The 23,090-nt window shown below is 38.5% G+C and overlaps 1 protein-coding gene and 1 long non-coding RNA gene across 4 annotated transcripts in view; one reads left to right on the top strand and one right to left on the bottom strand.

Moving 5' to 3' along the window:
* LOC121437590 overlaps nucleotides 1–2,463 on the bottom strand; it is a 93,846-nt gene extending 91,383 nt beyond the window's left edge. For all 3 annotated transcript variants that reach the window (XR_005972981.1, XR_005972982.1, XR_005972983.1), the window contains exon 1: nucleotides 2,384–2,463. This is a non-coding gene — a long non-coding RNA (uncharacterized LOC121437590). The remainder of the gene's footprint in view (nucleotides 1–2,383) is intronic.
* Nucleotides 2,464–2,636: 173 nt separating this feature from the next.
* The window catches only part of Emc2 (ER membrane protein complex subunit 2), a 33,217-nt gene continuing 12,763 nt past the window's right edge, over nucleotides 2,637–23,090 (top strand). The window contains exons 1-5 of the mRNA XM_041637605.1: nucleotides 2,637–2,715; nucleotides 8,574–8,687; nucleotides 9,876–9,940; nucleotides 10,294–10,379; nucleotides 12,190–12,247. Coding sequence (XP_041493539.1) covers nucleotides 2,676–2,715; nucleotides 8,574–8,687; nucleotides 9,876–9,940; nucleotides 10,294–10,379; nucleotides 12,190–12,247 — 363 coding nt within the window. The 5' untranslated portion in view covers nucleotides 2,637–2,675. The remainder of the gene's footprint in view (nucleotides 2,716–8,573; nucleotides 8,688–9,875; nucleotides 9,941–10,293; nucleotides 10,380–12,189; nucleotides 12,248–23,090) is intronic.

The following is a 23,090-nucleotide window of genomic DNA, read 5'->3' as shown; positions in this document are numbered from 1 at the left end:
GTATATTTAGAGTATGTAGGTTTAATCATAGTTTTTGCTATATTCTGTTCATACATTCAAAAATTTTCATCTGTCTTAACTGGATCATCCAATGCTTCTCTTCTGTCTTCATATCTTCATGTATGACATATTCAATAACATCCATTCAATTAGTGAGGTTTTCCACTGAACTTTTTATTTGACCTACCTATTTTATTTTCCATTTTCATCATCATTTTGGTTTTATTTCTAGTATTTTTATCTCTTTATTAAATTGAATTCTGACAATATGGATTGACTCCCTCATTTCATTTTGCTATCTGTGTCCTCTTAAGTAATATTTAAGTCCTTTGCAAGCTGTTTTTACTATAATAAAAGTCCTTTACATTCTGCATCTGAACTTTTATGGAAGACATTTTAACTGGGAGTCATTTCAGTGAGGTTAGTAATTTTTGGAGGCATCAAGTTGTCTTAAGTTTTCATGTTACTTAGGTTTATGTCCCGGGATATGACTATCTTCAGTTAGAATGTTGGTTATGACTTGTTATTTTAATTCAAGTTTCTTCTCTTCTTTCAGTGGACATATTTACAAAATTAATAGGAATTTAATGTTTAGCTGTGGTGCTATTTTTGGCTGTTAGATTGGTGCTCCATGTACCAGGCTTTATCTCTAGACTGCACCTGTTGAGTGTTGCCTGGTGATAATAGAGTAGAACATGACTATAAAAATGGTTATCAAACAGCAGTTAGTTCAGGGAGTAGAGGGGCTGATGATACTGTGTGTACTGATAAGTTAATGTGGATAAAGGAGACAGTGAGCAATCCCCATGAGACTAGTTCCAAGTTCGATGTTAAATGGAAGTAGAGGAGAGGGGCATAAATAAGTGTGGTAATAATTGAGTCAATGGAAAAATCAGGGGTGGGGACGGTGGGACACTTGGTTAATGGCAGACTAAAAGCGGAAGTAATTATATGTGTTCAAATACTATAAAGTAGGTATGCCTTTGAGTTTCGGGAGATGCAACAACAACAGGAATAGGCATGAGAAAAGAGAAAAGAAGGGAAAGAGGAGAGAGGGAGAGAAAGAGGGGACAGGGAGATGGAGGAGAGTAGGAGCCTGGGCAGGAGAGCAAGAAGGAGAGGAAGAAACGGTAGGAGACAGTGTTCTATATAACATGGTGTCTTTTTAGAGCATTAGTATGCATTTAACTGAAACGTTTACTATCTTTTTGAATGAATTTTTTTTGTTTTAAGGCTTCTTAGTCTGATGAGGAACTCCTTCAGAATCTAATCCATGTTTATAAGTTTCCTAGTCTTTTCTATCTTTTCATGGCTCTTTGGTGGCAGGTGGCATTGAGTCAACCATCATCTTAAAAATTCCCAAGGGCTGGTAATAGGGAGCTGTTGATCACAGATGTACATTTTTGTTTATAGGAGGAATACCTGTGTGAACACTTGCGTGGAGATTTTAGTCAACAATAGTATCATATCATATAGTTAATATTTTGGTAAAAGTTGTTACTTGTTCTCTACTTCCCAACATGGTAACAACTAGAGGTGATGGATGAATTAATCAATTTGTGGTAATCATCCCAAATAATTAATCTGTACACTGTAAATAAGTAGTTTTGTCAATCATATCTCAATAAGGCTGGGGGAACAACACCAAAAAAAACCCCACCCCCACCCCAGCCTCAACTCTATGGTCTTTTCCTTACTAACCTCTAACTACAGCAGATTTGCAATGTATTTTTATCCCCCCCCCCCCAACCTTATATATCTTCTTTCTACAGTGTAATATCCTCATTGCTTGAAATACTAAATGCTTGGCTGGGGACCCTCACATTTCTTGCTCGCAACACAGCCATTTCACCTTTGCTACAGGAGAAGTGGTCTAACGTGTCATGAAAACAAACTTTCGGTGTGAACAGAGGCAATGTTTAGGCGCCCAGGGATCTTTATTCCTCTCTTTATTCATTCTTTATAAGTAGATACACATTGGGTGCTCTTATGGAAATTTTAATCTAGACTTGTGACTGGAAGGATAAAGAAAATAAATACTATGGATGAAGGCATGAAGTTGGGTCTTATAAACATAGAATTACTTGGCACCGAGGGTAGAAAATGCAAATGGAGACTACCACATTATCCTTCAAATCGTTCGTAAAACTCTGCTGTTGTTCTGTTTGGTTGAATATTAAAACCCCATAGAAAGCCAATGCCATTATGTATGGAGGAAAGTTGGGAGTGGGGCAAATAGTTGACTAGAACGTTGTTTCAGAAGTCTCTGAAAAAGAGAACAAGTACATCTATGTAAAGGAAAATGAAAGGGAAGAGCGACTACTAAAGGCGTCGCATTTGTTAATATCTCAGGAGAAAAAAAAAAAAGAAAAAAGAAATTTACCTCAGGCCAAGCCAGCTCCGCAGCCCGGCATCCTTTTCTGCACCTCGCGCACCTCCTCCCGGTCCTGCCCTCCGGCCCCGCCCTGCCCTCCGGCCCCGCCCCTCCGGCCCTGTCACTCTCGTTCCTCTGGCTCCGCCCCTCTCGCCCTGAGTGCTGTGCAAAGGCACAGTGGATCCCGCCCCCTCTCCTCCGTCCACCAATGGAACGTGGTTTCGTCATTTGCCACCGCCCGGCCGCTGGTGACGATTGCGTTTCCCCGCCCTCTCTCCCGCCACCACCGGGTTCTAGGAAGATGGCGAAGGTCACAGAGCGTTACGACGTGACTTGGGAAGGTAATTTCGGGCGGGGAGGGCTCTGGAAGCTCCGAATCCTTGGGACGTGGTTCCGAAGTGCCCGGTGTCCCGGAGAGATTCGTCCTGCGCTGTGTCCTCCGCAGGGCAGCTGTCCCTGAACGGGCCAACTCGAGTGGACACCGAGGCGGGTTCCTTCCCGGGCCCCGGCGGCGTACCTGTCGCCTCTGCCGGTCCCTGCACCTATCCTCCCTCTGCCTCCCTCCCGCCGTCAGTCCTGTCATCTGCTTAGGAAGCAGGAGGGACCCGGGGCTGCGACTGTCACACTTCCTGTGGCTTCTGGGAGGCGTGGAGGAGGCGGAATCCATGTAGTAAAGCTTGTCTAAAGCCAAGAAATAAATAGATTCAGTGAGGCCCGTGCTAATTATTTAGAACGGTTATAGTGTGTAAAAAGGTGTGTGGAACAGCCATAAACAATTACGATTCTTCCACATGCACTATATATACATATATATACATATATGTATGTATGTGTGTGTATATAACACACACACACACACACACACACACACACACACACATATATGTTACTTTTGTCAGAACCGGGTCGTGAACTTACGCAGAGCACACACAACATAGCTTGCTACTTATTCTCTGCCAATACTGCATTTTTCTGAAGGGAAATGTAACTGGTTAATTTGGCGGCATGTGTTCATAGGTGATGGGCTTTTCCTGTCAGGTTCACCAAGGGTGGAGATCTTCAATAAATCTTCAAATAAAACATTCAAATCTTGGATCAGCTCTGTAAGGGCTGTTACCTCTCTCAGAAATGCTGGTAGGAGTCATTCTTAAGAGAATAAATGAGTTTTTTTTAAGCGTGGAATTTGTGTTCGTGGACAGTGCGTATTCCAGCAGTTAGCATGGTGTAGGGCACTTCTTTAGGTAATTTGCCCACTGAATGGCTTCGTGGATCTTTAACATATAGAGTGAAATTTACACTTGTTGTTTGATCCGGAATAAATCTCAAGTATTATACAAGGCAAAAGTTTATTATACAGCCCCGGTGCTCAAAGAGTTTACAATTTAATGGAGCAGCCTACCTATCAATTCATTTTTTTTTTTCGAGACAGGGTTAAGGCGTGCATTCATTTTTATTTTATTTATTTATTTATTTTTGTTTTTTGAGACAGGGTTTCACTGTAGTTTTAGAGCCTGTCCTGGAACTAGCTCTTGTAGACCAGGCTGGCCTTGAACTCAGAGGGATCCGCCTGCCTCTGCTTTTGGGCGCTGGGATTAAAGGCATGCACCACCAATTCATTTTTAAAAGATTTGTGTCCAACTGTACCTTTAGCTGTACAGTAGATATGTGAGGGGATGTTCTTTTCAATGCTTTTAAAAATGTTTTAAATATTTCATGATTTTTTTAAAGTGGCGTTATGAAGGTATTATGTGACGTATAGCTTTTAAAAGCTGTTAGCATGAGAACCATCAAAGGAAAAGTAGGTTTGCCACTACCAGCAAGCATCATGACTACGTAGCACGGCTGCTGTCCTGTGGGCATTCTAAAGTGTTGTGCCGTAACTAGATTTGGAATAGTTAGTGCTTTGCAGATTGGTTGAGTAGCAAAAGAAGAACTTATTTTAAAGTGGTCAGTAAGCTCCTAACAGGAGGAAAACAGTTGAGCTATGGGTTGATCGTATTAAGTCACATTGCTAGAGGATCTGGTGGCATCCAGCCTGTCCCCGTTGTGTGGCCTGACTCTGCTTGTCTTTTCTAAGTTGCCTGATTCGCCATGCTCTTGTGTTAGGAGTAAGCACATGCATTTCCTTTCACTAAGTGTTCTTCCCTCACAGTCTCACTCCTGACTCTCACTCCTCCCTGCTTCCAACTTTAATCTCTGGGAGCCGAGCTCAAAAGTTACTTCCTACATCACAGGACCCTGTCTACTGATGTTACTGTTTTTTTCGTTTTTCCTTCATCCCATAAGAAACCACATTTTGAGATTTTATGGATGTGGTTTCCGTGCCATATCTAGAAAACACAGTCTTACAGCCGACTTCCTGGCCTCTGACTCTCAGTCTTTCCACTCCCTCCACTTTTCTGGAATGTTCTCTGAGCCGTAGATTGAGGGACTGTTTTGTAGACGGTGTCTACTGATGTTACAGGTGCTTTCTGTGCCTTCCTTTTCCTTTAAGGTGCTAGGAAGACCTTGTGCCCATCAAATATTTTTATGTTATCTATCTATGTTATGTTATTACAAATCACTCCTCTATGCAAGATTTTGAGATTTTATTTTTCTGTATATGTGTGCATGTATGGTATTGGTATGCCTGAAGATGCCACAAGTTTCTGCCAGGTATTTTTTCTATGATTTCTTCTCGGTTTTTCAAGACAGCTTTTCCCACTCCACCTTGAACTCACACATTAGCTAGACTGATTGGCCAATTGACTCCCAGTATCTATCTACCTGTTTCTGTATCCCATTACTGAGATTAAGGGAGGGTGTAGCAATGTCCACCTTTTTGCAAGGGTTCTAGGGATCGGACTACGGTTTGTATTCTTCTATAGCAAGTACTTTACCAGCTGAGTCATCTCTCTGCAGTCCTGTGCCTCTTTCTTGGTAGCACTCTTCTAGGTTCACTTCATACTTTTCATACTGTCCTTTTGGTGGGTTCTCTGTATCTATTTGCTTTCAAATGCTGGAACACACTAGATTGATTGCACACTTCACTAGTGCATTGCAGTATATAATTGGAAGGAGACTTCTGCTGAAGTTTCAATACATTGAAATAAATTCTTCTCTTCCTTCAGATTTAGTACCCACGCTGTCCCTTAGGCCCTATGGCAATTTTCATCGTCCTATAACTGACTTTGTGGGACTGAGTAATTTTTAAAGAGTATGTGCTGGTTCATGTAAGTGAATGTGTAATTGGTGTTCCAGAATTCACACCGGCATGAAGGAAGTGCAGGGGTAAAGGAAGGAGTTCTGTACAGAAGACACAGTAGCAGGCAGGCTGGTTCCTCATTTTTCAAGGCCCAGGTGTCTTAGCACAATGAGAACTGGTCCTTAGGGAGAGATACCAGGCTAGCCCCTTTGGATCTTCTTTTATCGATATTAATTACCCTTAGTGCACAGCATGTTCCTAGCATGAACATGAACATGGTGAGTAGCTTACATATATAGTATAGAATAAAATGCCACCTTTGGGGGACAGCCCAAAATAAAAGTATATTTAAGGAAGGATTACTCCCAAAATTTGTTTCTAGCCATAAGTTTTCCCTTATTTTACTTATAGCAAAGGTAACTAAATATTTTGTGGTAGTTTACACTTAGTAGAATGGTTTTTTGGTTTTTTTTTTTTTTTTTTTTTTTTTTTTTTGGTTTTTCAAGACAGGGTTTCTCTGTGGTTTTTTGGAGCCCTAAACTCAGACCACATAAATGGGGGCAATGTATGTATGAAGTTGGATGAAAGACTATAGTAATGCCTGCGGAATTTACAAGTTCATGACCTCTTCACAGTAATCAAAATCAGCTTAAAAGCAAAACAAAAGCCCAAACGATAGCACTGTCCAAACATGTGGTCTCTCTGCTTTGCTTTAAGTTGGGTGAGAGACTATAAAGCTTGTAATCCTGTGATTTAATAACCTAAGTGGAAGAAGTGTTAAATGATAAGTCCCAAGTCACCATTTCTAGGTTGATGAGGCAGAGCTGACTTAAGTCCTAGTCCGTCTGACTAGATCCCTTGCTCTTTCTGCTTCTTAGTGCCTGTTGCCAGGTGTCAGCATGTTTTCATCCAGTGCAGAAGCAGATAGTAAATAGCAGCTTTGTGTATTCTTTGGCTCATATTGCCTGTTCCTATAACATTACAGCTCAGAAAAAAAAGCCATTGGTTGAAATAAAACTTTGCTTACAAAATTATTGGCTGCAAATTTTGGCCATGAGGTGGTAGTTTATTGACTCAACTTTAAATTTTCTGACAAAATGCAAAATAAAGAGGAAGCCAGAGATGCTGTAATTAGAATGAGATAATAGTGTTTGCAACTATAAATGAATATTGAATAGCTTAGGGAGAAGCTTTGAGATTTGTTGAATCAGGGAACATAAGAAAATTAGCATTATGTGTAAAAAACTGAACAAACATTCACAGCTGAAATACTAGTAACAGCCATTTTTTTTAAAAAAAAATCCATGTTATGCCAGATCCTGTTCAGTATATAAAATTAATTAATAATGGTCATTACAGTAGCCAAATTATGCAAGTATTCTTTTTATCTTCACTTAGTAGATAAGAACATTGAAGTGCAGCGACTAACTCAGGTGACATCACACAAGTAGAAATGTCAGTGTTGAGATGTGAAGTGCAGCACTAACTCAGGTAATATCACACAGGTAGAAAGTGTCAGTGTTGAGATCTGAAGCCCAGCAGTGTGAGTGCTGCATTCCCACTCAGACCTCTGGATACAGGTTAAAATAGAAAGCATGTGTGCACTCAGTTGACAGTTAATCAACCTTAATTATGTGGCTTAGTTCAGGCCAATATAACAATATAACATATACACCAGGGTGGATGTCTGTGGACTCTACATCGTTTCTGTACATTTCTGGAGATTAAAAACAGAGGTATAGGTCCCGGCAGACCCAGTGTTTAGTGAGGATTGGACAACTAACGGCAGAAAGCAGAGGAAAGACAGCCTCTTCTGTCTTGTTGTGAGGGCACTGTTTACCTCCTAAAGGCCCATCACCACTTTGAGTGATAGGATTTAAAAAAAAAAAAAAAATTGGAAGTGTTATAAACATTTAGCCTTCACTATTATATTAAATTTCTTTAGAAAATTTTGGTTTTGTTTTTATTGTAGTCAGTTCTTAGCACTCCAGACTGGACTTTTATTTTTATTTATTTATTTATTTATTTTTAATGAGATTTTTGTTTTAAACAAAAACAGATTTGTATTTTTTTCTTTTGGCTCATGGTCCTGGCAAAGGCATTTTGATTCTCAGCTACTGGGGGAAGACCAAAATTTTGTGAATATAGAACACTTAAGGGACTGATTTCCTTTTTTAAAAAAAATTCAGGAAGCTCTTCTGTCATAAATAGCCCCCTATGATAACTAACAGCCCTGTCAACTCATTTCTTTGCTACTGATTTTGATCCGTTCATTAGGAAAGAGCCCTAAAGTCTAAAGCCCACTTAAAGGTGCCACCCCAATCTTATTTATTCGAATCAGATTTCCAACCTGGGAACTTTGGGAGAGACATTTAAACCACAGCAGAGTTCTTGATTCTAGAATTTCCTGTTGTGATTTGCACAGTTGTTCTCCTGTTTTATGTTCATTATGTTGATTTATATCAGTTTATGTTGATCTTACTGCTGCTCTTCATATTATTTACTAATTCAATCAAAGATTTCCTTAGTTGTGTTATTTTCTTGTTTACTTCCTGCATGACAGTGTACTATTAAGGAAACTTGATGTGAATATCCCTTTGTTGCTGATAGCCCAATATGGTAGTCTTGAAAAATTTTTATATCCATGAGTAAATTGCAAAAATATATTGAATATTTTGAGATGTCTATACATGATTGTACGCTCTTTTTTTTTAAAAAAAATACTCTTTTATAAAACTCTGAAAGTAATCTATATTTCCCCTCACTCCTCCAGTTTAGACCTACAGCTGCCTAAAGTGATGCAGGGCCTTTGTAGAAGACCCATAGCATGGCGTTCATTATGGTTAAAGATGATTGAGATATCACAGATTTGCCTATAAGTTAGAGTTCTTTTCCAGAGTTCATTTCCTTATGTAAATAGTTGATTTCATTTAGTCAATGTTTTGAAACCTATATATGTGTGCATGTGTGTGTTCATATATGTGTATGTGTTAAGAACTTAAATATATTTTTCAGAAATGCGAGATAAAATGAGAAAATGGAGAGAAGAAAACTCAAGAAATAGTGAACAAATCATGGAAGTTGGAGAAGAATTAATTAATGATTATGCTTCTAAGCTTGGAGATGACAGTAAGTTTTCAATTATTATGTGTAAGCCCAGCATGTTTTATTTGTGATTCTTCCTAGTTAATGTGTTTTATTAATATTTTACCCATTATTAGTTCTATCACTCCTTTGTTTCAGGAAATTTAATTAATGGTGCTTTAGTTTAAGTATGATTTATATTGTTAATAGTAGTTGCTCAGTTACTTGTCTGTTTCTGTGATATAGCAACATGACTGTGACAACTAAGAGTCTGTGGTATATAGTTTTATGTCAGCTTGGCACAGCTAGCATCTTGTTGGAAGAATGACCTCAGTTGAGAAAATGGCTCCACCAGATTGGCCTGTGGGCCAGCCCTTGGTGCATTTTCTTGATGGATGCTGTGTATTGGAGGGCCCAGTTCACTGTGGACAATTTGTAAAGGAAGGCAGTCTGAGCAAGCCACAAGGAGCAAGCCAATAAGCAGCACTCCTCTATTGCCTCTTCAGTGATTCTGGCTCCATGTTCTTTGATTGAGTTCTTGCCCTGACTTTCTTGGATGATAGATTTCAAGCCATAAGGGGAAATAAACATTTTTTTCCACCCCAAATTAATTGCTTTTGGTGATGGTGTCTTATTACAGCAACTGAATAGTTAAGACAGTGTTTTTGGAGTTATGGTTCCAGGAGGTTAGAGTCCATAATGGTGGAGGGAGCAGGAAGCTGAAGACTGTGTCTTGAACGACAGTCATGAAGCAGAGGCTTTGAAAGTTCAAGTCCTGCCCCCAGAGATGGATTTCTCCAGCAAGGCCACATATCTTGGCCCTCCCTAAATAACTGGGAATCAAGTCCTCAAGTGCACCAGAGACAGTGGAGGACAGTCTTGTTTAAACTACCACAGTAGTTGAAGCCATTGGACAGGCATTTAGGTTTCAGAGGCTCACAAAGCTGGTAAATGTTTAGCTAGTGTATATTCCTAATGGTATTCTGGTCTGGTCAAAATGTTTTTCATGGAGAATTTTAAAATTTAGTATGTGTTAAATATTGATTTTTTTTTACTTCAGAAGGTTTTATATTGCTGAATACTATAAAGATGTATTCTTAAGTTTAAAAATATTATAATTACTAATTTTTAGTAATAAGTAACATTCTTTAAAATAGTTGAAAGAATGTATTCATTTCTGTTTGAGAAATTTCTATATTAAATTCAGTTTTTTTTCCCATCTCATATTTCTAGTTTGGATCATATATGAGCAGGTGATGATTGCAGCCCTAGACTATGGTCGGGATGACTTGGCATTGGTAAGTATTTAAACTAGTTTATATTTTACCCTATATTTAATTCACTTTACGAGTTATATATTAGTAAATGGTTAAGGCTTACTGTAGAGCATGTTTTGAATGCTTTCCATAACAACTTTTGAATGCTGCTTTGACAGGGCTGGGGTTGTAACTCAGCGGTAGTATGTGTGGCTAGCATGTAGGAGGTTCTGGGCTTGCTCTCTAGCATCATGCATATAAAAGAAAATGACAGAACACTCTACCAGTAAACAGTAAATGAAGCTAGATACTTGGGGCTACAGACGAGCCTACGTAGAACATTTTTTATAGAACATTTCTGTGATGTAATAGCACTTGTTAACGCTTGTTTTCAGTTTTGTCTTCAGGAGTTAAGAAGACAGTTCCCTGGTAGTCACAGAGTAAAGCGGTTAACGGGCATGCGATTTGAAGCTATGGAAAGGTAAGCATGTAGTGAACAACCTAATCTCACTTAAACATGGCAGACATGGCAGCTGTACCTACCGTGCATCATTGATGCAGAAGGGCTTTGCACTCCTCAGCTCTGTCTGATGTCAGGGTACTCTCAATACAAATCACACTCGTACTTCTAGTAGACAGCATGACACGAAGTGTAACCCATTTGCCACTTCTGACTAGCGAAATTAGGTCATGCTCTGCTGGAGGACGCACTTTAAATCCCAGTTCCAGCAGGTTCTAGTTTTGGACTTGGCCAGTGAATACTAGGTATTTTCAGCTTTATTCCTCTAAAATAAGGGTATTGCCAGCTTCCTAGGGTTTGAGGAAAGCATACCCATAGTCATGCATATGCTCTCAAAGTACATGGAAGACATGGTCATCATTTGGATCAAGAGTTTTCAATCTTGTAGAGAAACAACTCCTTTAGAACAGTACATTTAGCCTAGAAATGGAGAGAAGAGATGATCTGTTTCAACTAAAGCACAGGTGGGGATGCATTCAAACCTTTGCTGAAATGTGTCCAGTACTTTTGTGGGGCAATCCAGGAGAGTTAAGGGTTTATTGGGATTGAGGGTAAGGTGAAGTGGAGTTTCCAGCTGGAATTGGAGCTGCAGATAACAGGCAGTTATGCGTATGGGTCACTAATATGCCCTGCCAAAAGGTGTCAACTGAAGATATGAAGAAACACGTTAGGTTATTTAAGGGAAGAGACAACCTTTGGATTTATCTGTAAAAGCATTTTATGTACTATATAGTCTAAAAAGAACAGTTTTAAGCTTCTTACTTCGGCTATCATTACTGTAAATTATAGCAGAATATAGTGGATGGGTGAAAGAAATTAAGAGATAGAAAATTAACCATCAGTAACATTTTAGAAGTAAAGGCAAAAGATAAAAATGACTTAGTTTTCTGTCTTTATGCTGAGTTGTCATCAACCTAAGAAAACAACAAAAATGGAAAATAATAGGTTTTGGTTGGAAAAACTGAGTTTGGTTTAACATCATGGATATCAAACTGAATAAGGAACAATTTGAATATATTGAATAAATTGTTCCTTATTCAGTTTGATAAGGACCCTGGAACCAAAAAGTAGACTAGAATTCCCCTTAGATTTGTCACCTTGTATTGTAGGGTAGGGTAGTGCCATCACTCTCACGGGAGTGAGAATGTCGTTCAGTGCTTCCTGTACCTGGATGGTCAAGAGTTTTGAATATGTTCTTGTTGTTTGTCACTTTAAATAATCCAGCCTGGGGAGTTCCTGCTCATTAGAAATATAGAAATGAGTATTGGTGTCTCATCTGTTCTACACTTTGTCCACTTTCCGCATAGAGTCTTGAGTGTGTGTGCTGCTCATGCGCATGCAGTCTGCTAATGCAAGTGTGGCTGCAGTACCCAAGTCTGCTGTTGCTGTTAAACCTTTTCCCTTCGCTTCCCAGATGTAATGATGCCTGCCTGTTTTCTCAGTTTCTCACCGTCCTTTTCTGTGTCCTCTGCTATTATTTATAACTCCAATGCCACAATCGCAACATAACTCTCAACATCATCAAAGTAGCCTCAGTCACTAGTTCTTACTTTCCTATTTAGATGAAATTAATGGTTTTCTTTTAAAGAAAGTTTTTCTGTAAATACTTTATAAATTTTTGTTTTCTTAAGAATAAACCAAACGGTCACTGTAAAATGAAAATAGGAAGACTTGCATAGCAGTTATGAATGAAGATAAAGCTCTATTTAATATATTTCTGTATTTATGACATTTTAAGGTAATGGTTCTTGATATATCTTTTTTTAAATAGATATGATGATGCTATACAACTATATGATCGAATTTTGCAAGAAGATCCTACTAACACTGTAAGTTTGTACATTGTCCTGAGCATGACTTAAAAATTATGTAAGGGTAAAATAAATGAATTGAAGAAATACTGAGACAGATTGTTCTTTTTTTTATGTAGTTTAAGTGAACCATGTTTTAGTTTAAAGATATTTGATACTCTTATTTCACCTGGTGAGGGTAGACTATGCAATATAAAAACCCCACAAGGCTTTTTCCATGTTATGAAGCTTTATGAAGTATCAGTTTATTTAGTGAGTGTGGATATTTTTTATTTATGTTAATTACAAATGAACAATATCATCTCAGTGATAGTTATATGGAATTAATGCAACTATTTCATTTTGCTTTTGCCTTTTTCCTATTTAATGTTTGAATTAAACTACATTAAAATGTCAATAATTATTTGTTTTAAAATTCCATAGTTGTTTATTTTTAATGTGGTAATGTTTAATTTAATATGCTGACATAGTTTGCCTCAGTTTTCCACTTATGGGAAGTTACAGAGGAGTTGTAGACAATAGTCATCTTCATGTTTTTCTATATTGCAGTACACTTAAAACTGCAAAAAAAAATTTTTAGAATTAAAAAATGTTTTAAAAATTATTTTATTTTTATGGGTATGAGTGTTTTGCCCACGTGTAAGCCTGTGCAAAATTTGTATTCAATAGCTGTGGAGACCAGAAGAGAATTGGAACTGGCTTTAAGAGAAGGTTGTAAGCTACCATGTGGTGCTGGGGTTAAAACCTCGGTCTTCCAGAAGAGAAACCAGTACTGTTAATGGCTGAGACAGTTCTCTAGCCTCTACTTTTGGCATTATTAAAGAAACACTAGACTTTAGTTTTATGTCCACACAAGGTAAACTAAGAAAAGCTAGCCACCTGGTGGTGGTTGCACATGCCTTTAATCTCAGTATTTGGGAGGCAGAGGCAGGCTCCAATGCTACAGAGAAACAGAGAAGCCCTGTCTCGAAAAACTAAAAAAAAAAAAAAAAAAAAAAGCCGGGCGGTGGTGGCGCACGCCTTTAATCCCAGCACTTGGGAGGCAGAGGCAGGCGGATCTCTGTGAGTTCGAGACCAGCCTGGTCTACAAGAGCTAGTTCCAGGACAGGCTCCAAAACCACAGAGAAACCCTGTCTCGAAAACCCAAAATAAATAAATAAATAAATAAATAAAAGTTATCGTTTTACCGTTTAAAAAATTATATAATGTATATAAATAGATTTTATGATGCCAAAATATTTAATTGAACAACAGTGGCTCTGAGTGGTGGTGACACATACATTTAATCCAGGTGCTTGATAGACAAAAGAAGAAGGTGGATCCTTGTAAATTTAAGGCCAGTTTGGTCTATAGAGGGTTCCAGGATATTCAGGGCTACACCGAGAAACCCTGTCTCAAAAAAAAAAAAAAAAAAGGAAAGAAAGAAAGAAAGAGTGTATAGTATGAATTCTAATTGGTCTTAATAATAAAAACTCAGAGTCAGATATTAACTTACTCCATTAATACCATGAGATAGCATATAATTCTGACCTTTGTACAGAATCATAAGGCCTTTGATCCACTTTACTAAGTTTTCTGATGTGTAGCCTGCCTTTCCTGATTTATTTGCATTAGTAAAGGTTGTAGGGGCTCCAGTTATTGGTGTTTCCCATACATTGCAAGGAAGGATTCAGTTAGTTCTCTTTTTCAACTGAGTTCTCTTGCTTTGGGGATATTTGTTGCTACTCTCTCCCAAAAAAATTACTGCACCAGGCATAAACCTTATACGTAGACATGCATGGCATGCAGACAAAGCACCTGTACACATAAGATAAAATAAGTTATAAAATACCTATACACATAAGATAAAAGAAAGTACCATTTTTCTATTGTTAGATAATTTCTCATGTACTTACTCAAAGAATTTACTAGTCTCCTTTGCCATTTAACCATATTTTGAAAAAAGTACAATCAAATTTTTGGGGTTTCTGGGTTTCCTATGCTTTCAATGTAGGTTAATATGAGTAGCTAATAATCTGTTTTCTTGGAGTCAAACATATTACTTGTGCTGTGGTTTAAGTGGGGATATCTTTATTAAATTACTTCACCTAAAAGCAAGGGCTGAGTTTGTACTTAGTAGTAGAGTACTTGTGACAGCCTCATTTTCATCTCCAAGATAACATACAAGAAAGAGTTAGGTAGTTTATAATTTGATATGACTTTGTCTTTTCATATTTTTTCCCATAATATATATATATATATATATATATATATATATATATATATATATCTTGCAACAATTTTGTTAACTACAATTTTATTTGATATGTTAGATATTCTTTTTTAAAAGATTTATTACAATTTGGTGCTTGTCTTAAGAGTTTCTATTGCTGTGATGAAACATCATGAACAAAAGCAAGTCGGGATAGAAGGGATTTATTTGGCTTACACTTCCAGATTATAGTCCATCACTGGAGGAAATCAGGGCAGGGGCCTGGAGGCAGGAGCTGATACAGAGGCCATGGAAGGGTGCTGTTGACTGGCTAGCTTCCCATGGCTTGCTCAGACTGCTTTTTAATAGAACACAGGACCATGAGCCCAGGGATGGTACCACCCACAGTGGGTTGGGCCCTCCCCCACCAATCACTAATTAAGAACATGTCCTATAGCTGGATCTTATGGAAGCATTTTCTGAATTAAGATTCAGATAACCCTAGCTTGTACCAACTTGATATAAAACTATCCAGCACAGGCCTGGAGAGATGGGTGAGCAGCTGGGAGCATTTACTGTCCCTCGTAGAGGACTTGAGTTTGGTTCCCACCTAATTTGTCATAATTGCCTATAACTCCAGTTCCGGGGGATCTGGCATCCTCTTCTGACCCCTTCAGGTTCTTCCATGTACATGGTGTACATACATACACTCAGGGACATGCATATACAAACATACAACAAGATTTTACTTTTATTTATGTATATTTGTGTTGGTAGATATATGTGCAGATGTTCAAGGCCAGAAAGGGGCAATCCAGGGAGGTGGACACAGTTGTGAGCCACCCTATATGGATGCTGAGAATCAAATCCTCCCGAAGAGCATCAGGTACTCTAAACCACCGAGCCATTCTCTTTAAGAATATGACACAACATAATTATTTTGAGGGGAAGGGGGCAGGTGAGACAAGGTTTCTCTGCGCAGCAGCCCTGGCTATCCTGGAACCCACTCTGTAGGCCAGACTAGCCTTAAACTCACAGAGATCTGCTTGTCTCTGCCTCCTGAGTGCTGGAATTAAAATCGTGAGTCATTACCTAGTGTGGGAGAATTGTCTGTATTCTGTCAATTATGTTTTAAATAAACCCTGATTGGTCGGTAGCCAGGCAGGAAGTATAGGCGTTAAAATCAGATAGGAAGTAGAGGTGGGCAATGAGAACAGAAGTATTCTGGGAAGAAGGAAGCTTTTCCCCCAGTCCTGCCCAGACCACCGAAGAAGCAAGATGTGACCTACTCTGCCGAAAAAGGTACCAAGCCATGTGGCTAACATATACTAGAATAATGGGCTGGTATACGTTATAAGAGCTAATACGAAGCCTGAGCTAATGGGTCAATCAGCTTATAATCTTTTTTTTTTAATTTATTTATTTATTAAAGATTTCTGTCTCTTCCCAGCCACCGCCTCCCATTTCCCTCCCCCTCCCCTAATTAAGTCCCCCCCCCCAGCCCGAAAAGCAATCAGGGTTCCCTGTCCTGTGGGAAGTCCAAGGAACCCCCCACCTCCATCCAGGTCTAGTAAGTTGAGCATCCAAACTGCCTAGGCTCCCACAAAGCCAGTACGTGCAGTAGGATCAGAAACCCAGTGTCATTGTTCTTGAGTTCTCAGTAGTCCTCATTGTCCGTTATGTTCAGAGAGTCCGGTTTTATCCCAGGCTTTTCCAGACCTGAGTGAGGTAAGCCAGACACAAAAAGAGGAACATGGGATGTACTCACTCATATTTGGTTTCTAGACATAAACCAAGGACATTGAGCCTATAATTAGTGATCCTAGAGAAGCTAAATAAGGAGAACCCAAAGAAAAACATATAGGCATCCTCCTGAATATTAACCTTCAGCAGGAGATGAAAGGAGACAGAGATAGAGACCTACATTGGAGCACAGGACTGAATTCTCAAGGTCCAAATCAGGAGCAGAAGGAGAGAGAGCACGAGCAAGGAACTCAGGACCATGAGGGGTGCACCCACACACTGAGACAATGGGGATGTTCTACTGGGAACTCACCAAGATCAGCTTATAATCTTATGGAGACCTCTGTGTGATTTTCTTTGGGACTTGCCAGCTGTGGGTACTGGGCAGGACAGAAACCCCCACAAGCAGGCCCTCATGTTACAGTCGCCACCTGGTGACACATATTCTTAAAAATTTACAACTTAGTTTGGGCATATGTTTATACTCAAGGAACTACCACTAGTCAAGATAATCACTTCCAAAATTCATTATGTTGCTTTGCCATTCCTATTTCCTGTCCCTTCTCATCCATCTCTATACCCAAGGTCATTTTTTCTGTCAAATAAGTTAGCTTACATTTGCTAGAGTTTTATATAAATAAAATCATACTTTTGTATTTTATGAACCCTAGTTGTTTTTTAAAACTGGCTAAAGGGAAATCCACTTTATTCCTTTCAGAGTATTCAGTAAGGGACAGCAAGTAGATCCAAGTGTTAGACATGTTGAACAAGGTGACTAGATTCAGGTTTCTCAAATGTATTTTTGGTTATGAAATACAATCAGATAAGCTCCTCCTCTGTTTCCTAAGTACTTACTGAGCACTTCTCTTGAGCCACCAAAATGTTTGTGACATAGCAATAAAGGCCAATTCTGTTCTTTTACCCTTGGGAAGGAAGCAGTGTATTGGATATTGAAGAGAAAGACACAAAGCCATTCAAAATTTAAAACTAATATATCTACTAGAAGACTTCACATTAGTATTAAACAGTTGAGTTACTGTGTTGAAGGCATCTCTGTTTCTTTTTCTAAAGCAAATTCTTGGCATAACCTCAAAGATGAAAGTCCTGCATTGTTTGACACTGACCATCTGAGCCTTTTGTCTTGCGCTTCTGTGTTTAATGAAGAAATGGATCTGTACATCCACTTTTAAAGACCCTCCTCATTCACACACATCCATTATTCCATCAGAAGCGCTGCGTGTTTGCTCTCGGCACCAGACAGAGGGTGCCTTAGATAGAGGCCTGCCTTGTCTTTGTTTCTCAGGAGGTTTCATTATATGACAAGCATCTTTTCGACCCTGGAATTGATTTATTAAGTTTTCTTTCTTTTGTGACTTTCTACATGAGTTTTGACCCTCAGAGGCTGTAAAGAATGAATGCGGCTTAAGTGAAATAAAGGCAGTGAGTTGGAAAAAGACATTAAATCCTATGTGAAGGCTGTACAAGATTTCCCAGAAAGTACAAGCCTTCCTCAGGGAAGGGAGGAGCATGATGACTAGAGTTACATTCTCAGAGCTCTGGGAAGGGTGTGGAAAGGAATACTTTCTCCTTACCCACTTTTTAAAATTTGTACAACATTTTTTTCAAAAAGTTTTGGATAATCACATTAAAAATTATAGATACTAAAAAAATTACACGTGGGAAAAAACTAAGTCAGAAGTCAGTCCTGCGCCTGAGCTCAAGTTCTTCCCTTGGGCATACTGTTGATTTACTATGATTTGCTTTCAAGGAATTTTTTTAATGTACAGACAAGCGCATATTTGATGTATCTGTGTGTGTGTGTGTGTGTGTGTGTATTCATGTGTTATTGTTGTTGTTGATGAAGTATTTTAAGTTTTATTTTGGAACTAAATAGAATTGCCTCTATGCCTGTGGGGATACTTTGAGGACACACACTCTTTGTGACTGGAGAAGCAGGATTCCTTTGCTGAGCAATTCTTCCTTCTTTTCTGTCCCTGAAATCTAGAGTCCAGGGAGTTCCAGCTTGTGTTTTATTGGGGTGGGGGATACAGTCATCGTTTAATCCATTTCTCGAGGTTATTTCTCTGCATGCAGTCTTTGAAAAGATATGTTTTGTTTCGTATCTTCTATTAAACTTGCTAATTTAGTCCAATTGTGTTTAAGTTATTAGAAGGCATGGAACTAATTTGATGATTTGTTCATGACTCTTTAAAATTTAAAGCAATTTATATGAGCGTGTGTATGTGTGTTTGTTTTAGACAGGATCTCTATGTTAAATTGTCTTACTTAGGGCTGCCATTGCTGAAATACCATGACCAACTGGGGGAGGATTTGTGGAGCAAAGAGTTTGTTTATTTATACTTTCACATAACTATTCTTAAAGGAAATCAGGACAGAACTCAGATAAGGTAGGAACCTGGAGGCAGGAACAGATACAGAGGTCATGAAGCAGTGCTTCTTACTGTCTTGTTCCTCATGACTCCTTCAGCTTTTCTTATAGAACCCAGGACCACCAGCCCAGGAGTGACTCCACCCACAGTAGGCTGAGACCTTCCCATCAATCACTAAGAACTGTCCTTAAAGAATATAATCAGATCTTATGGAGGCATTTTCTTAGAGGAGGTTCCCTCCTCTCTGATGACTCCTGTTTTTGTCAGGTTGATGCAAAACTAGCCAGCACAGTAATGTAGGCTGACCTGGCACTCACTTTTTGGTTCAGGGTGATGCTGACTGAGTTTCTTATGGGGGCCATTTGTTGACTGAAGCTTTCTGTCCTGCCCGGTTCCCGCAATCGTTAAGTCCCAAAGAAATCACACAGAGGTGTACATTAACTATAAACTGATTGGCCCATTAGCTTGGGCTTCTTATTAACTCTTATAACTTATATTAGCCCATTATTATTATATGTGTTTGCCACATGGCTCAGTACCTTTTTCAGCGAGGCAGTAGTCACATCTTGCTTCTTTGGTGTCTGGACAGGACTGCAGAGGAATGGGCTTTTCTCTTTCCAGAATTCTCTTGTTCTCATTGCCTCACCTCTACTTTCTGTCTGGTTGTCCCACCTATGCTTTCTGCCTGGCTACTGGCCAACCAGCGTCTATTTAAAACATAATTGACAGAATACAGAATTCTCCCACACCAGGATTTCAACGTTTCTTTGTCAGCCACCCATATTTGGGGAATATAGGCATTTAAAACTTATAACTTCTATGTAATTTTAGCTGGAAAAACCTTACAGGAACATTTCTGTCCAAATTCTGTTCTCCCCCAAATCTGGTTCTCCTGTGTCATCTCCCTTTTATTATTTAAATAAATATGAGAATATCCTATGTGTCCTATTGAGGATGCAGAAATATGTATATTATATTTGGTAAATAGATTTAGCCTAGAAGAGTCAATTCTCTGAAACCAGGTATTACCCCTTATTTATTTGGTTTCTGTTGAGGAAAACAATGAGCTATAGGAAGTGTTTTTGACCCATGTTTTCAGTTTTAAGCTGTAGAGTAAGTTGTTTGTGGTCTGTTGCTTTTTTAATAGTTTGCACTGCTGCAAACAGTTTCTTCATAACTATATTGTATTGTACAACGTTTCCAATTCTAAACTCAGAATATTGATTGGGATTAAGAGATAAATTATTGAATTAAGTACAGGCTAAAATTCTAGTCTTTTTTAAGGTCCATTTTTAATTTTTCAGAATTAAAACTAAAAATCACTGTAGCGGGGGAATAAGTGGTTGTGAGTTCCCTGATGTGGGTGCTGAGAATTGAAATCAAGTCCTCCGGAAGAGCAGACAGTACACTTAACAGCTGAGCCATCTTTTTAGCCCTACAATTCTAATTTCTGTGGGGACAACAAAGAAGATATATTTAATGTTTTCTGGGTTGTTAATTCTGATGTCAATTAGGCATGTATATTTAAAATAGCTTATGTTATATTTTCTACTCTACCACCATCTTAGAGGAAAGCTATACCTTCGAGGTATGGTAAGTGAATGCAGATGACAGGAGGATAATAGAGTTGAAAAGACTAAGGGTGTTGAAATGTGTTTTTTGAATATTTACTGTGAGTCCTTGTGGAGCTGAGTATTTATGTGTCATCTGATAATTATCACTAATCCTATAATGTTGTCGGATGTTACTGTATTTATAAGGGGACCAAGTCATAGAGGAGTTAGGAGACCTAGCCAACATCATGCGCTAACAGACTCTGAAATGGCAGTTCGGGTCTAGAGACAGCCGTTGATCATGATCAGATAAGCCACGAAGGTGAATAGAATTGGGATTCCATTTGTACCTCCTGCAAAAATTTCATTCTGCAAAGGTCATTCAACTAGACTGTGATTGTTACTATAGAGTGTCCATAAAGGCAGACACGTGCTTTTAGCCCTTTCCATTTCCTGAGCACAGTTCCTAGTGAATCTCACACTGGAAAGTCACAATAGAAAAATCAAGTTCTTTTCTTTACATACATTCCATGTGCTCTGAGAAGCATTCAAAAGCCAAGAGAAACCTTTTTTTTGAACTTTACTCTGGTTGCTTGGTAATCATTCAAACCCACAGTCTCTGTGGCTCTCTGGAATATTGTTTGACTCCGGGAGAGAATTTGTGAATTGCGATTGGACAGCTGAGTGGTAAGTGTCCAGAGAACAAGAATCTGCAGGAAAGCAGACTAAAAGTGTGCAGGAGCTTTATGCTTTGCTGTGTAAGTCGAGAATGACTCTTGTTTATATAAAATGAAGAGATTTAATTATCACTGCCTATTTTTCAGGTTCTTTTCAGTTGTAAAATATGTGAGGCAGCTGCTTTCTGTCTTCCTGTGTGTCTGCATGCATTCTCCGTGGCCAGCACTGTTCAGTGTGAGTGAGGACACTGGCATGTGCTGCAGTCCCCTCTTAGCCCTGGGAAACTCTGTTGTTATTACAAAGCAAGACGATTTTATATATGATACTCTGCATATTCTCTACTTAAAATGTGAAGAAATGGCAAGCTCTTAAGACTTGAGTAGCTTTCCCTTTATGATTCCTCAGCAAAAAGGAGCATGTTTTAAAGTTTCCGTTTTTATAATAGAAATCTTAATCCAGATATTGAAATTACTTACAAGATATAAAACACATTTTAATACTTAAATTGACTTCTGCCAAGATTTATCCAATTTAGAAAAATTCAGAAAATTGCAACATATCACTGCATAAGGAAAGGTACAAGCAAGAAATAAAAAATGATATTGGGTGAACATTTTAGACTAAGATGTAATCTGGTAGAGTGCTAATCTACGGTCTACCCCAAATGCTCGTTCTGGTGGTCTGCCTGGCCATGCTTTGCTTGCCCATTGATGTGCACTAATAGTGCACAGCTGAGTGCTTACGGGGAACCTCTGCAGCTATTCATCTTTGCTCTTTGTTTTCCATTTTCAGTAGTATCTCGTGCCCTGTACCGTGTTTGATCTTTGTGGAATCTTAGTGCCTTCCTTTCAACTCATGCATTCCTCTGGTCTCACTCTGGGTTTTCCATCTATACTCAGCAGTCTTAAAGACTCCTCAAGATATTAGACAATAAATGTAATACCAACCTTGTTTTTCACTTCTCAGGAATCAGCTCTTTATTACCTGATATCCTGCTATACATAAAAAATACGTACTTGATATGTTTAGTCCAGTTCTTTGGCTCTTCTTAGGCAGGAAAGTTAATCTGTGTCTTCTACTCCATTTTGACCAGAAATAAAGAATGAAGCACCTACTTCATACCTGGGATGTTTTGGAGGGATGAAAAAGTGTGTGTGTGTGTGTGTGTGTGTGTGTGTGTGTGTGTATGTATGTGTGTGTATGTATGATGGAATTATGTTATAATCCCAACAAATAAATAATTTTTAAATATTAAAAATAATTCTCCTTGGATCATTTTAGAGTACAGCTTTACAAATTATTCTGCTCATGTTGAAAGGTCTTGGTGTTCTCAACAGTAGAGAATTAGAGAAATGGTTTTGTAGTCAAATAACTGAGAAAAAGTCACAGCATCATTGGGTGTGTTCAGAACACCTTTCCTGAGACTCATGCCATGTCATTGTGTTTATGACTGTTCATACAACACCTTTTACTATCATTCTAAGTGTATCACTTGTATTTCTTGTTTGTTCTTTGACTATCTAATTTGTAGCTTTTGACTCCAGAATTTTCAACAAGTTTTCATGGTATTTGTGTAGCAGTATTGTCCCTTCTTTGATACCTGTATGGATTGGGTCAAGGCATAAATGAGCAAAGCAAATCTGTGCCCATCCTTAAAGATCTTAGTATAGGTTGTGGTACAGCTTAAAACATAGATGTTATCATTGACAAAAGGCTTAAGGAAAGTAGCAGTAAGCCCTTTATGGGCTCCTACACTGTTAGTTTCTTTATGTTGGCACTTGAAAGGAAGTGAAGGGAGCAAGATTTAAAGCAGGTAAGAAAGTTGGTAAGTCACAGTTGAGAATCAACTTGTCAATTTAATTTCAAAATCTATACTCTTTTGCTCTTATACTACATATGGAAAAATAGTTTTGTGAAGAAAAATAGGCTTAATTTTATTTTGAATTTAACCATGTTTCAAATAATGCTGGATGTTCTTATTTAAATTTATTTTATTTCCTTGAACAACTCAGTTTCTTCTCCAGGCTTAGTAGTGTAGTCCTAGAATATCAGGTCTTAGGAAACTGAAGAAGGAGGATGAATTCAGGGCCAACCTGGGCTACATAATGACACTCTTGTCTCAAAATGAGAAAAAAGACAGAGACAGAGAGGGAAAAGAGATGAGAGACAGAATGAGCTAGATTATGCCTCCTTTTCAGTACTTAAGGTTCCCACTTTAAGTGTAACATTTTTCTAATGGACCTAAAATTTGATTAACCTTCAAAGCTTTAACTTGTGAATTCTTGATATTTCCTAAATTTTAAACT

Source organism: Microtus oregoni, unplaced genomic scaffold (assembly GCF_018167655.1).
Source record: "Microtus oregoni isolate MIOR12 unplaced genomic scaffold, Mior012 000053F_ref0000044, whole genome shotgun sequence".
Classification (NCBI taxonomy): Eukaryota; Metazoa; Chordata; class Mammalia; order Rodentia; family Cricetidae; genus Microtus; species Microtus oregoni.
This window is presented reverse-complemented; position numbering and strand designations above follow the sequence as displayed.